The sequence below is a fragment of the Notolepis coatsorum genome (genome assembly GCF_963971535.1).
Source record: "Notolepis coatsorum genome assembly, chromosome: 1".
In the NCBI taxonomy this organism is placed as follows: domain Eukaryota; kingdom Metazoa; phylum Chordata; class Actinopteri; order Aulopiformes; family Paralepididae; genus Notolepis; species Notolepis coatsorum.
The window spans coordinates 78564889-78581134 of record NC_140165.1 but is presented as its reverse complement, the minus strand read 5'-3'; the positions used below and the strand labels follow the sequence as shown (position 1 = coordinate 78581134).

General features: G+C 43.2%; 1 protein-coding gene across 1 annotated transcript in view; it reads right to left on the bottom strand.

The window, feature by feature from the left end:
- LOC311235886 (uncharacterized protein) overlaps positions 1–16246 on the bottom strand; it is an 86282-nt gene that overhangs the window by 22594 nt on the left and 47442 nt on the right. The window contains 6 exon segments of the mRNA XM_084323413.1: positions 122–931; positions 1177–1845; positions 3377–3542; positions 4053–4191; positions 10406–10466; positions 12559–12599. Of these exon segments, the coding sequence (XP_084179539.1) occupies positions 122–931; positions 1177–1845; positions 3377–3542; positions 4053–4191; positions 10406–10466; positions 12559–12599 (1886 nt within the window).

Here is a 16246-nt window from a genome sequence, read left to right as displayed (position 1 = left end):
ATAGGGTGTGTGTTAGGTGAGTTACTCACCAGGTAAGGTAGGTGAGATAGGGTGTGTGTTAGCTGAGTTACTCACCAGGTAAGGTAGGTGAGATAGGGTGTGTGTTAGCTGAGTTACTCACCAGGTAAGGTAGGCGAGTCCGTCTCAGTCAGTATGTCGGCTGGTGTTTCCGTTCCACTGGTGTCACTTCCAACACTGCTGACCTCCACGGAGGGTCTACGGGGCAGAACAGGGGCGGCGTGCCCAGCCACGGCGCTCTTCTCCTGGGGTGCGGCGCTGGCCCTGCGAGCCACCGGAGGTCTGGGTGGAAGTCTGGGGTTAGCAGGGGCAGCGGTCTCACCCTTGACCCCATGTGAGGAGCTCGGGGAAGGGGTAATTTTGGGTGGAGGGGGGCGGGGTGCTGGGACTGGATTGGGGGCTGCAGATTGAACCTGTGGTCGGGGCGTAGGGGTTCCTGAAACAGGGGGCTCAGTAGATTTGGGTGGTGGAGGTTTGGGGTGAATTAACAAAGGCTTTTCACTAGTTTTGGGGGGTCGCGTTGGTGGAACTGTATCGTCTGTACTAGAAGTGAGTGATTCTGTAGGTTCAGCTTTAGGAAGACTTATAGAGATGGTTTCGGTTGTGTTGGGGTCATCAACACCACCCGGTTCCGTTAACGTTATCTCCGTCAAGCCGGTGTCTTCCCAGATTCCTTTGGAGGAGGCTTTGTGGTGTGGGGGGGTATTGGGCTTGGGGGCAACAGTGGGCGGGGCTAGTTTGGGTTGCCCCTGGAGACGGGGGCGTGGCCGGGGTTCAGGTCTCTTAGGAACAGTCTCATCTAAGCTTCCATGGTCTCCACAGCTACTCTCGCCCTGCTGCTGCTGTTCAAAGGCCTGTATTCTGGCCTTCAATGTCCCCATGTCCTCTTCTTCTACTTCCTCTTCCTGGTTTACTGGAGGAGCAGAAAAAAACGAAGTATTTAACTTCCTGATGACAAATCTTTAACACAGTGTACACATTCACCCTATATAAAAAAGAATATAATAATATCCACAATATGCGAATGAACCATTATGAATATCCCGTTCATTTGAAATAAGTGGTTAGCTGGAAAACTGGTTAGCTGTGCACACAGATAAGATGGATAGAGCGAGCAAGAGATAGAGCGATAGAGAGATAGAGATAGAGAGAGATAACCTTGTTTCTCTAGTTCCTCCTCTCCGTCTGATTGGCTGCTTCCAGTCCCGTCGCTATAGTGATCGGGGAAACCCCAGTCGTCAGAGCTGAAGGCTTCTAGAAGCTCCTGTAGGTACCTCCCCTGACCCACTTCCGGGTGCGTGATGTCACTTCCTTTCCGGGCGGCTAGTGTCGCCAAACCGTCCTCGCGTAGTTTCACCAACGTCTGAACTTTAACCTTGTGGTCGATTGGCTGAAGGTCAGACCTGGAGCGCGGGCGCGGCCTGGGACGACTCAGCGGGGCATCGGGAGAGGGGTGAGAGGGGGTTTCCACGGTAACACTGGTAGAGGAAGGCTCCCATTGGTCCGTTTGGACGTCAGAGGTCGAGGTCAGAAGTGAGAAAGCGTTGCAGAGGAAATCGCAGGAACGTGATCGCGTGACGGACCACGCGTGTGTGTCAGAGTGTGTGCGTGTGCTGGTCTCAGTGTGTGTGTCGGAGTGTGTGCTGGTCTCAGTGTGTGCGTTGGAGTGTGTGCTTGTCTCAGTGTGTGTGTCGGAGTGTGTGCTGGTCTCAGTGTGTGCGTTTGGTCCCGGGCTGTCGAACACCGCAGAGGAGGTGATGTCATCAACGTGAGACGGTCTGGGACCACAGGGCAAAGACGGTCGGCGAGGTTTCTCCGGCCTCCTGGCTACGCGCACAAAGCAGAAGCAAAACAAATACAGATATCAACTGTCAAAGGTCTCTAAATCTGTTATACACAGGGTTTACTGTGACAGACAGACAGACAGACAGACAGACAGACAGACAGACAGACAGACAGACAGACAGACAGACAGACAGACAGACAGACAGACAGACAGACAGACAGACAGACAGACAGACAGACAGACAGACAGACAGACAGACAGACAGACAGACAGACAGACAGACAGACAGACAGACAGACAGACAGACAGACAGACAGACAGACAGACAGACAGACAGACAGACAGACAGACAGACAGACAGACAGACAGACAGACAGACAGACAGACAGACAGACAGACAGACAGACAGACAGACAGACAGACAGACAGACAGACAGACAGACAGACAGACAGACAGACAGACAGACAGACAGACAGACAGACAGACAGACAGACAGACAGACAGACAGACAGACAGACAGACAGACAGACAGACAGACAGACAGACAGACAGACAGACAGACAGACAGACAGACAGACAGACAGACAGACAGACAGACAGACAGACAGACAGACAGACAGACAGACAGACAGACAGACAGACAGACAGACAGACAGACAGACAGACAGACAGACAGACAGACAGACAGACAGACAGACAGACAGACAGACAGACAGACAGACAGACAGACAGACAGACAGACAGACAGACAGACAGACAGACAGACAGACAGACAGACAGACAGACAGACAGACAGACAGACAGACAGACAGACAGACAGACAGACAGACAGACAGACAGACAGACAGACAGACAGACAGACAGACAGACAGACAGACAGACAGACAGACAGACAGACAGACAGACAGACAGACAGACAGACAGACAGACAGACAGACAGACAGACAGACAGACAGACAGACAGACAGACAGACAGACAGACAGACAGACAGACAGACAGACAGACAGACAGACAGACAGACAGACAGACAGACAGACAGACAGACAGACAGACAGACAGACAGACAGACAGACAGACAGACAGACAGACAGACAGACAGACAGACAGACAGACAGACAGACAGACAGACAGACAGACAGACAGACAGACAGACAGACAGACAGACAGACAGACAGACAGACAGACAGACAGACAGACAGACAGACAGACAGACAGACAGACAGACAGACAGACAGACAGACAGACAGACAGACAGACAGACAGACAGACAGACAGACAGACAGACAGACAGACAGACAGACAGACAGACAGACAGACAGACAGACAGACAGACAGACAGACAGACAGACAGACAGACAGACAGACAGACAGACAGACAGACAGACAGACAGACAGACAGACAGACAGACAGACAGACAGACAGACAGACAGACAGACAGACAGACAGACAGACAGACAGACAGACAGACAGACAGACAGACAGACAGACAGACAGACAGACAGACAGACAGACAGACAGACAGACAGACAGACAGACAGACAGACAGACAGACAGAAAAGGGGATCTTACCCACAGGGTCTTTGGGAGCGGGGCCTTGTTCCGTCTGTGTAGCGATGGTCGTTGTAGAAACAGAACGTTGTGAAGAAGAAGAGGAGGAGGAAGAAGAGGAAGAGGGAGGGCGGAGAACCTGCTCCTGAGTTTTCTCCCTGATCACCTCCTCATAGGTGGGGGGAGGCTGAGAGAAAGATGGATAGGGAGAGAAAGGGAGAGGGGGGAGATAGAGGAAGTGAGAGAGAGGAGGAGAGAGAGAGAAAGAGAGGGGGAGAATTGTAGAGAGAGACAGAGAGTCACAGCTATATACTCTCAATCTCAATAGATTTTGTCCAATGACTTCCATCAAAATGATGCTCCAAGTCTAAACTGTTCATTAAAAGTAATGGATCGGAACTCTGTATTGGCCGATACCCAAAGCCTGGGTATTAGGACTGAACATTTTGGATCACTGCATCTCTAGTTATGGCTGTGTAAACAGGTCTTCTATAATGCCTTGAAATAACGGGCAGTCAACAGTTTAATCAGTTTCATCCATCAGGTCCACACGTCATCAAGTCCACACTTCCAGGAGTTGTGGAAATGTTTCACACCATGCGTGCGTGCGTATGGATGGATGGATGGATGGATGGATATATGGATGGATGGATGGATGGATAGTTTACCTGTATGGATGGATGGATGGATAGTTTACCTGTATGGATGGAGGGATGGTTGGTCCCCAGATCTGTGCAGCAGGGGGAGGAGCAGGAGGAAATCCCCCAGAAGCCCCTGGGAACCAGGGAGCAGTAGATGCCAGCGGCTCTGCTGATAGGATGGTGATCTCCGGTCGCCTAGCAACACAACACGGAAACAAGTTTTATCGACTGTCTTGTTTCTAGGGCTATCAATATTAACACATTCATTTTCCCCATTAATTACAAAACCTCCATGCGTAAAATACAAGACTAGACAATTAAAGGTGCTATAGATAACATGCACTAGAGCACCAGCATGTAATTGATCCAATCAGGCGCACTCCTCGTGGGGAAATGGGAAGGAGGGAGGGGATACATCAACATGTAAACAACATTATTAATTTGGAGCAGACAAAACTGCACTACAGTTTGTGGGCTACTGGCTAGCAAAGGCTAAGCCACTAAAGCACCAAAACCCTGCATGCTTTGCTAACTAACATGCTAACATACAAAAGAAAACCAAGCTATAAAATCGACAATGAATCACATTACAGAATTTCACAGCCTGCTGGGGTAACATTAGCAGCTAGCATCCATCACCATCACTAACCTTAAGCTAAGCTAAAGCTAGAGGTGACTGGTACTAATAGGAAGTAGGGCTGCAACGATTAGTCGACATAATCGACAACGTCGATTATAAAAAATCGTCGACGAGGAATTGTTGCGTCGATTAGTCGTTTAAAAAAAAATATTATTATTATTATTATTATATATATTTTTTTGCACTACCTATCTTTGTGAAAGTGGCTTCTCAGCTCTGGTCCAGCTGAAGACTTCTTAGCTTAACATAACAGACCGACAGTAAGTTTGGGGGAACTAATGGGATAACTGGGGATGTTGTTTGGTCCTGACAAGAGTCTCAAAGTCTGGGGTGATGGTAGACAAAGCAACTCTGAGGTCATGCTCAATGTCCAATCTGTTCCTCTGCTCTGTCTTCAGCTGGACCAGAGCTGAGAAGCCACTTTCACAAAGATATAAAATATATATATATATTTTTTAATATAATTTCTTTTCGATTAGTCGACTAATCGAAAAAATAATCAACAGATTAGTCGACTACCAAAATAGTCATTAGTTGCAGCCCTACTAGGAAGCTAAAGCTAACCCCCAGACCATATCTTTGCGAGTAAATAGCTTTGCTAGTTTTCAAGGGGACAGTGGAGAGGCAACTGAACTGAAAAGTCAAAATTCTATAAAGTAAAAGGTAAAATGTCCTCAGTTGTGCTATTATGTGCTATATATATATTAGTGCTGTCAGGTGATTAAAAATATGAATCTAATTAATTACAGGATTTGTAATTAATTCATCTAATTAATAGCATTTTAATCGCATAACCATTTTATGCCTGATATTCTATATTCTATAATCATATTTCAAATTGCATGTGTCCGGATGACAGAATTCAGTACTGTATCTACAAAACCTTCTGTTTAATCATCTTCCATCTATTAATTTGCTTAGATTTTTCAGGTCTGGTCAATTTGAGCATGGTGTTATTCACAGTCAAAGAATTTAATTTTTTTATTGATATTCTCATTTGGTTCATTACAATTTACTCAAGCCTAGTAACAGACACAGTATTTCTGACACTGGGAATACATTCCCTGAGATCCATAGATGTCCCTAGAATCAGATACCAAGAACATGCAAATGGAGGACAATATTAAAATAATGTCTGTAAATGTGTATTCTACGTTCTTATGGAATGAATAAGATTAAAAAAAAATAAATAAAAAAATGTTTTTTATTAATTTTGAATTTCATAACACGATAATTTGCTGTGTAATTAATTAATCTAATTGACGCGATAAACTGACAGCCCTAATATATATCAATGTGTTCTCTGTATATATTATGAGTGCAGTAATGTTGTTGTAACACTATGGGGCACTCTAACTAAAGGTAGAGGCGCACATCTGTTTCACCGTGCTGAGCCTATAAAAGGGGTGTGTCCACCTGCTCAGCTCTCTCTCTCTCTTCCTCTCTCAGCTGCACCTTGAAGTAGCAGGTGCACGCTACAACAATGTTTATGCCAACGTGAAATAAACCTAGCCAAAAAGGCTTAAGAGTGCATCGTCTCTCATCGATTCCTTTCCTTTCCTCCGAATGCAACGCAAAGATAAGCTGCAGTCATTATCTTAACATTCTCGTATCATAGAATTGTGATGCATTTTATTCTTGCCAATTGGCGACCCAATAAAAACCCATTTTGGGTTGCGATCCTAAGTTTGGGAAATGCCGCTGTGTGATGAAGGAAGATGACGCATTAAAAGCTGCACCAATGGGATGGAAATCGAACAGTTCCTATCTCGGGACATTTACACAGGCGCCGTCGTTATCAGTGTGATAACACTGGACAAGTCTTGAACAAACTTGTTTTGCTCTGGATCTACACATCAGAGAAACATCGATTAGTGTCATAATGTTCAAAACACCTTCAGCTTGTAAGATGCAGTATAATATTTTGCTTTATTTGTATGGTAAAGACAAAAACAGCCACATTCTAGCAAAGCCGTTGGGGCGAACGGAGCCGGTGCCTGCTCTATTCTCATTGGGCAGCAAGCCAGCCAATGGCGTGCCGTGTGTAGCTCACGTGACACATTACAGGAAGTGAGAAGGACTTGGTTAGATCTCTGATCAAACCGTTGGTATCTTCTCAGCCCAGCGATAAACACAGAGGAAGAACCCGTGTGATGTTGACTATAAACACAGAGCAGGCTGACCTTGTAGCTTTTTTAATGTTCCATGTTATGGACCACAATGAAAACAAGCCATGGCTTTATTGTGTTTTATCCATTTGACCTGATGACTCTTGTTATTGTTTTTCAAATGTTGTCCTACTGTTGTGTCAATAAAGTATTCAATCAATCAAAAAAAAAGAGACATTAGGAAAGTCCCCCTGATGTCAGCAATACAAACAGCTGAGTCAAGACATGCTTCCTTTTGAAGGTGGATTGTTGTTGACCGGTCTTGTCTTGGTCTTGTCAAGTCACCCTGACTTGTAAGAATGATTCTGATAACTATTAACCCTTTCACTACCACACTACAGAAGGTTAACCCTTTACTATCACACTACAGACGGTTATGCTGATTTGAAGTCTGAAACTTTAAAAAGGTGCCATAGACAACATTTGTATGTCAAATAATCATTTTTAAACAATAATGTATCCACAGAGCATTTAGAAAGGTGTGTAATAAAAAGTTATTGCTTTTCTTGCAAAAAGATTATTGATGAATGAATTTATCATTCATTTATCAAGATTGTGGCGGGTCCAAAATGAATGTTGTTTACATAATGCGCGGATGTTACCGGGTTCTGATCCGATCCATGACTTTTAATTCAGGCCGTTCGTGTGGGGTCACTAGACAAAAACGACTGAGATATAATTCTATTCTATAATTCTATTCACCAAATAGAGAGATCCAACATCTTTCCATGTGTCCAAAATCGCTGTTATTTCTTACATACTACTTCTCTTAGTATTTGTGAAAACAGAAGATGATTCCTCTGGGAAACAGAAGGGAACTGATCAGTGAATGTGTGGTGCCAAATTTATTCCGGTGTAAAAAAGGGTAAAGAATGGTTCGTACAGACGCCATGCCATCACTACTACTCAACACCACCCCCACTCCTCCGCAGTCCTCCGCAGTTAAATATGACTTAAAAATTTGCAACTAAATAACTTAGATCAGAGCCAGCATTACTCATGATGGAAATAAAGCTGATTACAGCAAACTGCACAATGTAACCATGAGAAGATTCACAAGCATCACATTAGATGAGCCTTGCAAAACTGTCTCAGAATGTAACTCCTCCACCTCAGACATTGATCCTGTACCTACAGGTTTACTACTAAACAGTGTTTAACCCTTTAATCGCCAAGGACGACTTTAGACATCATTGCTCGCCATGCTTAATCTGCCAATGACGTCTTACAGCGTCTTTGAGATCAATATTTCAAAAATCTGTCATGGCAATCATATTTCACCCACGGAGACTTGAGACTTGCTGTTGATCTCCTCTCAACTCTCCAACGGTTCAAGACCGCCATCTGGTGGCCGATCGGCGAATGGCCAAAACCGGAAGTGACTGGCAGGAAGTGGTGCTCATCCATATTTCGTCCGGCCACTCGCTATCGCTAGCGGGACTCCAGCTTGATACACTGGATAGCGATCCGTTGCCAATAACTCGATAAACAACATGATTTGGACGTATATAGTATTATAAAACCTGGAACTGGACCAACTAGATCGACATCCCATAATAGCGAACTTTCTGCTCCACGCTGATCGCCCAACGCTACGAGGAAGCTGCGGTGAGTTTCAGCGTGTTTGATTATTATTATACATACACACTGCTCAGATCAACATATCACCCATACTAAATAAATGATTTAACGTCGGCCACGGACTTATAAACCCCCCCCCCCCCCCGTATCAAACTACATTTGATGATCATATGTATTTAGGGCTATAACTCACGTTCTGCAGAATGCTGCAGAAAACGATAAAAACATATTTATACTTTAGACCATATTTTAGTATGAATATGTGAATGAAAAAGTAGAACGTTGCTACATCCTAAACGATAGATACTTGACGTTGAATGGGCCATAGTAATGTCAATTTAGCAATACAATTTAAAAAGTTATAGCCCTGCAAAGAAGGGGAACATCTCCATAGACAAATAGAGCTGGCAGAGGATGGTATAAGGATGGATATAAGCGTGGCAGAGAAAGGGTTAATAGTGTTTCAAGTAGGGATGCACGATATCAGCTATTATGACGTCATCCCGATAAAATTATTGATAGCTCCGATAATTAAAAAAAAATCTTAATTTATTATTATTATTATTATTTTTTTACACTTATTTCTTTTTCTTTACTTTTTTCTTTTCATGTCAACGTTCACACGCACAATATATGCTTACTTAGGATTTGACTTGATTCAACAACAAAGCAGTCGGGGCAATGGCAAGCCGAAAACGGTCGAAAATGTGGTTATTTGAAGTTTGGATATTTATTTATTTTTACAACTGAGGTAGGTAGATTTCTTAGAGACTAAAGTGCCGAAAAAAGGTACCGTTGGGTACCGGTATCGATTCACAGGTACCGGTACCCATCCCTACTGACAAAGCACAATACCTGTTGGTTAGTTAGTTTAGTTTAGTTCACTCATTGTTCAGGGAAACATTGTTAATGACATTGACGGATTGTGAATTTTGTGATTGACTCAAATTATATTTATTTGGACAAATAAATATAGTCACTTTATTTGAAGAGTTAAAACTGTTCTCTTGGCTTTGTTTTGTTCATAGTAGTAACGCTCATGTCATGATAAATCTGGTTAGGTCAAAAGTAAACTACAGGAATATACATTAAAAAAAAATATTATAATACAATAAATATATATATATCGGTTATCGGTATCGACCTTGAGGAGCAGAAAGTTATCGATATCGGGGTAAAAAAAGCTATATCGTGCACCCCTAGTTTCAAGCCCTGTGCTAGATATCATCAACACTTCCCTTATAACTGGTATTTTCACAGATGCCTTTAAAACAGCAGTTGTAAAACCCTTATTAAAAAAACCTAACTTAGATAGTAATGCACTGGCAAATTATAGACTCATATCCAACCTCCCATTCATTAGTAAAGTACTTGAAAAGATACCGTAATTCCTCTAATAGTAACCTGTATTCTATTAAAATCCGGGTCTCTATTAATATCCGGGTGCGCTGTTGAGCTAAGCAATTATAAGCCGGCCTCCTAATACAATACTATTAGAGGAATTACGGTAGTTTCAGTTCAAATAAATTCCTTTCTTGAAGAAAACAACATATTAGAAGAATTTCAGTCGGGGTTCAGAAAATATCATAGCACTGCCCTCACCAAAATAATCAGTGACCTCAGACTGAACTCTGATGAGAATAAGGTCTCCATCCTTATCCTGCTAGATCTCAGTGCAGCATTTGATACAATCGATCACGATATTCTAATCGATCGCCTTGAAAACTTTGTCGGTTTCTCAGAACATGTGCTAAGCTGGTTTAAAACATACATCAGAGGGAGGTAGCTCCATGTTAAACTAGGAAGCCATATGTCTGAGATATATGACAACAACTATGGGGTTGCACAAGGGAGTTGCCTAGGTCCTTTACTCTTCTCCCTTTACATGTTACCACTGGGTGATATCATCAGACAACATAATGTAGGTTTACACAGCTATGCGGAAACGCTCTTCTTTGTAGTACAACGTTTTATATATTTTTCTTTTTTCTTTTTAGGTAGGTGCATCTGTCAGTCTTACCTCCTGTCTCTGTCTCTGTCTCTGGGTGGAGCCTCGCTCAGAGAGTTGGACCTGGTGGAGGCTGAAACACACAAACAACAACGGCACAATGGACCTCATTCTCAAACATTCTCCTACGTTTCCTCAACCTGCCTGCCTGTCTGTCTTCAAACTGTCTGCCTGTCTGTCTTCAACCTGCATGTCTGTCTGTCTGCCTGTCTGTCTGTCTTCAACCTGTATGTCTGTCTGTCTTCTACATGTCTGTCTGTCTGCCTGTCTGTCTGTCTTCTACCTGCCTGTCTGTCTTCTACCTGCCCGTCTGTCTGTTTTCTACCTGTCAGTCTGTCTGTCTGTCTGTCTTATACCTGCCCGTCTGTCTTCTACCTGCCTGTCTGCCTGTCTTATAACTGCCTGTCTGTCTTCTACCTGCCTGTCTGTCTGTTTTCTACCTGTCAGTCTGTCTGTCTGTCTGTCTGTCTCCTACCTGCCTGTCTGTCTTCTGTCTGTCTGTCTGTCTGTCTTCTACCTGTCTGTCTGCCTGTCTGTCTGCCTGCCTGTCTTCTACCTGCCTGTCTGTCTTCTACCTACCTGCCTGTGTGTCTTCTACCTGTATGTCTGTCTGTCTCCTACCTGCCTGTCTGTCTTCTACCTGTCTGTCTGTCTGTCTTCTACCTGCCTGCCTGTCTGTCTGTCTGATGTCTGTCTCTTCTACCCGTCTATCTGTATGTATGTCTGTTTTCTACCTGTCTGTCTGTCTTCTACCTGCCTGTCTGTCTTCTGTCTGTCTGTCTTATACCTGTCTGTCTGTCTTCTACCTGCCTGTCTGTCTTCTACCTGTCTGTCTGTCTGTCTTCTACCTGTCTGTCTGTCTCCTACCTGCCTGTCTGTCTTCTGCCTGTCTGTCTCCTACCTGTCTGTCTGTCTTCTGCCTGTCTGTCTTCTACCTGTATGTCTGTCTTCTACCCGTCTGTCTTCTACCTGTCTGTCTGTCTGTCTGTCTGGCTGGCTGTCTCTTCTACCTGTCTGTCTGTATGTCCTCTACCTGCCTGTCTGGCTGTCTTCTACCCGTCTGTCTGTCTTCTACCTGTCTGTCTGTCTGTCTTCTACCTGCCTGCCTGCCTGTCTGTCTGCTGTCTGTCTCTTCTACCCGTCTATCTGTCTGTATGTCTGTTTTCTACCTGCCAGTCTGTCTGTCTGTCTGTCTGTCTGTCTTCTACCTGCCTGTCTGTCTTCTGTCTGTCTGTCTGTCTGTCTCTTCTAGCTGTCTGTCTGTCTTCTACCTGCCGGTCTGTCTGTCTCCCTGTCTGTCTTCTACCTGCCTGTCTGCCTGTCTGTCTGTCTTCTACCTGCCTGTCTGTCTGTCTGTCTTCTACCTGCCTGTCTGTCTTCTACCTGCCTGTCTGTCTTCTACCTGCCTGTCTGTCTTCTACCTGCCTGTCTGTCTTCTACCTGTCTGTCTTCTACCTGCCTGCCTGTCTGTCTTCTACCTGTATGTCTGGCTGTCTTCTACCTGTATGTCTGTCTTCTACCTGTCTGTCTGTCTTCTACCTGTATGTCTGTCTTCTACCTGTCTGTCTTCTACCTGCCTGCCTGTCTGCTGTCTGTCTCTTTTACCCTCTCTTCTACCCGTCTATCTGTCTGTCTGTCTGTCTCTTCTACCCGTCTGTCTGTCTTCTACCTGTCTGTCTGTCTGTCTTCTACCTGCCGGTCTGTCTGTCTGCCTGTCTGTCTTCTACCTGCCTGCCTGTCTGTCTGTCTTCTACCTGCCTGTCTGTCTGTCTTCTACCTGCCTGTCTGTCTTCTACCTGCCTGCCTGTCTTCTACCTGCCTGCCTGTCTTATCAATGCACCCATGTTTGGTCAGCTGCATGCAGCTTCTGTTCTGCACTTGGGTCTTCCTACTACAAACTGTTACACATGTACTAATATGAGTACGACTAGTGTAGTAATAGGAGCTGCCACTAGGGGTAGAGTGGTTAACCATGGGTGAGTGAGGTCTGGTCTAAGAGGTGCTTTGTATCTAAAGAACTACATACTGTAGATACAGAACTGTACTGCGATGGTATTAACAGTTCCATAGAAAGTTAGAAACACATCAAATAGCACGACAGAAGGAAGTAGATTAATTTCTTCCACAGAGAAACGTTACAGGGAAGCAAGGGATGAAAGACTCACTTCTCTTGATGGCGGCACGGATGGATGACAGAGGGCCCTGGCTGGAGAGAGAGAGAGAGAGGAGGGAAGAAAAGGGAAAGAGTGAGTCACAAACTCGTTCACCTCCTCTGGTTACAACCCTTGGTTAAGTCAAACACAACACACTGGTTCTTTCTGCTGCCGTCACTGTTTTAACATAGAGGCCAATGAACATTGAAGACCCAGAATCGAACACCGACATATTCATCTAATGATGTGAAACAATATTACACTGTAGAGGAGTCAATAGCAATACTTCAATTCAGCCTAAAAAAGTCCAGCTTTAGCTAACCGTCTCAAAACTTTAGACTTTATAAAGACCAACCGTAGCTAACTGTCGATACTTACTTTATAAAGACCAACCTTAGCCAACTGTCAATACTTGTAGCCTACTTTATAAAGACCAACCTTAGCTAACTGTCAATTAGGGATGCTCGATATTGGCTTTTTTACTGATACCGATATACCGATATTGTCCAACTCTTAATTTCCGATACCGATATCAACCGATACCGATATATGCAGGGTTTCCCCCCCCAAAAAACGTAATAATTTCAGGTAATTAACATTACATATATCTTGTCATGGAATTAACACAACATTATGCATACTTTTGACAATAAATAAAATCTGAATTTGTTCTTACTTGCTTGCCTAGGTAAATAAAGGTGAAAGAAATGAAAAAAAAAAAATATATATATATTTTCTTTTAAACCGATACCGATAATTTCCGATATCACATTTTAATGCCAATATCGTCCGATAATATCGGTAGGCCGATAATATCGGACATCCCTACTGTCAATACTTAGACTTTATAAAGACCAGCTTTAGCTCACTGTCTCAAAACTTTAGACTTTATAAAGACCAACCTTAGCTAACCGTCTCAAAATGTTATAAAGACCAACCTTAGCTAACTGTCGATACTTACTTTATAAAGACCAACCTTAGCCAACTGTCAATACTTGTAGCCTACTTTATAAAGACCAACCTTAGCCAACTGTCAATACTTAGACTTTATAAAGACCAGCTTTAGCTCACTGTCTCAATACTTAGACTCTATAAAGACCAGCTTTAGCTCAGACATCATTATAAAGACGTCAGTGTTTTAGGAGAAACACATGGAGACAAACTGATAGACAGATGGGTTATATTAGCCAGGCATTCTCACTAACCACACACACACAATGTTGATGTTGCACCAGGCCAGATGTGTCCCGACACGACCAAACCAGGTTTAAACAGGATTTCCTTACTAAGTCAAACATGAGAACAGTAGGTTTGTGTATATTGGAATGTTTTATTATTTTATCTGTCACCTCATTTTCAAAACTGAATTAGATTTGTAAATATGAAATATATATATATATATGTGTGTATATATGTGACTGCGACCAGCGATTGTGACCTATCTGTTTCACTACTTAAATATGCTCTCATTGTGATAATTATTGGTAAAAACAACATGTGTGTATATACCAGCAGATCACAGGAAGAAAATGCCAACTTGGGTTTAGGGTAAAATAAATCACTCGATTCTAGAATAAATCACTGACTAGAGTCTAGAATTGACTAACTATAATTACAAGTTATTTTGTGTCATTCTCACTTTGGCACAGGCCTTATTTCCTATATACATTATTTCTATGCATTATTTCCTATACATTATTTCTATGCATTATTTCCTATAATGCATAAAACACCTTCTTGTCACCCCCAGAGGAAACAGTAAATAGTTGGAGACAGATAACACAGGAAATGTCCCCGCTCACTTCCTGTCCTGTGTGTGTGCATGTACTAAAAACACACAGCACCCTTTCCTAGATGTGTTGTTGTGGACAGCCAACCAACCTTGAACCCGATTTAAAACCAAATGTAGTGAGACAACAGATTCCCGTCTCTTTGTCTACCAGAGCCATACAGACAGAGTTTGTCCAGGTTGGCATATGGACATGTTGCTGTCTCTTCTATAGAACTAAGTAGAACTTGATTGTAACTAAGCCACAATAGCGTTTTATGAATATCATAACATTTTTTAAAAGACCATCCTCTACTCCAGACATCCTCTGGGCTACGTTGACCATGACGACACACAAAACTCACCATTAGTTACTACTGCCCTCTACTACACCCCCCCCCCCCCCCACAATCCTAACTCAGCACTTTAGAGCAAAGTCTCTCTCTCTCTCTCTCTCTCTCTCTCTCTCTCTCTCTCTCTCTCTCTCTCTCTCTCTCTCTCTCTCTCTCTCTCTCTCTCTCTCTCTCTCTCTCTCTCTCTCTCTCTCTCTCTCTCTCTCTCTCTCTCTCTCTCTCTCTCTCTCTCTCTCTCTCTCTCTCTCTCTTAAAAGCTACAGTCGTACTAAAGTTCAACATACCAAAATATAGGAAACTAAATCCTACTGCTAATTAATATAGGATAGCTACTGCTAATTAATATAGAAAACTAAATCCTACTGCTAATTAATATAGGAAACTAAATAGCTACTGCCAATTAACCCTTTGATTGCCAAAAACGTAGATCTACGTTTCTGTGGCCCAGCGGTTTGAGTGCCGGTATCATTCTGATACCGCCGCCTAGCGCATTGCAGCCGCTATTGCACTCCATTTGAAACAATGTGTTTTTTTTCTTGGCCGAGCTGCGGCGTGGGGACGGGGTCTGAACACTCCGGCAAGACAAGCGGTCACCACAGTTGCCTCGACGAGGGTCCGCGCCCGCCCCCGTTCATCTGCAATGCTGGATAACGTTGGACAAACGATCGTGATGAGTATTTGGAATGGCGATCAGATAATTGGTTTATTCTTTTTGCAGTACATCAGAGACAAGGTAAGGACTATATGTTATCAATCTTGCGTTGATCCGATATTTTTTCCCCGCGATCGCAGCGTGTCTGTAATGTACTGTGTAATGTATGCCGTTGGTGGCACTCGAAGCATAGAAAAACTACCCCCCCCCCACCCTTTCGTGCATGCATGATGAAACATAATACCGATAATCTAGCGTTGATTTCAGTAATTGATCGATTCAATAATCAGGCGAGAAATGGCACGATTTATAATGAAATGCAGTAAAGCGCTGTTTGCTGGAGTTTCCTGGGATTACACAGGATCACTCTAAAACTATACTCATATTCACCACGGTATAAAACGGAAATGTATGGATGAAGAAATTATCTGTTTTTTGCATGTTGACTGGAAGACACTCACTGACAATCGACGTTGTTATTGGATCCATAGCTATAATATTTAATATAGGTTAAAAAAACAGCATTTATCCCCATTGAACAGAGCGCTGGCACTCATGGCCCACAGCGCCCCCTGCTGAACGGCACTTGATGTGTTAATATAGAAAATTAAATCCTACTGCTCATTAATATAGGAGTTTTTCCAAAGAGTTTAAAATACAGTTTAAAATACATATACTCACGTACAATATGTATACTCAAATTAAGTGTACATGAGGATACTTTTTACACCGGGTATATATGAAAAATATATTTTATATGTACATGTTTTTCTTCTATACCTCAACACTTAATTAATAACAAATAATTTATTTGTATTGTACAACTTCTTCCCAGGCTACTTCCAGGGCCTCGGTGGAGCTCACCTAAAGCTCATGTTGGCTCCTTGCTACAGTACGTTGGTGACAGAAAAATCTTAGATCATTCTA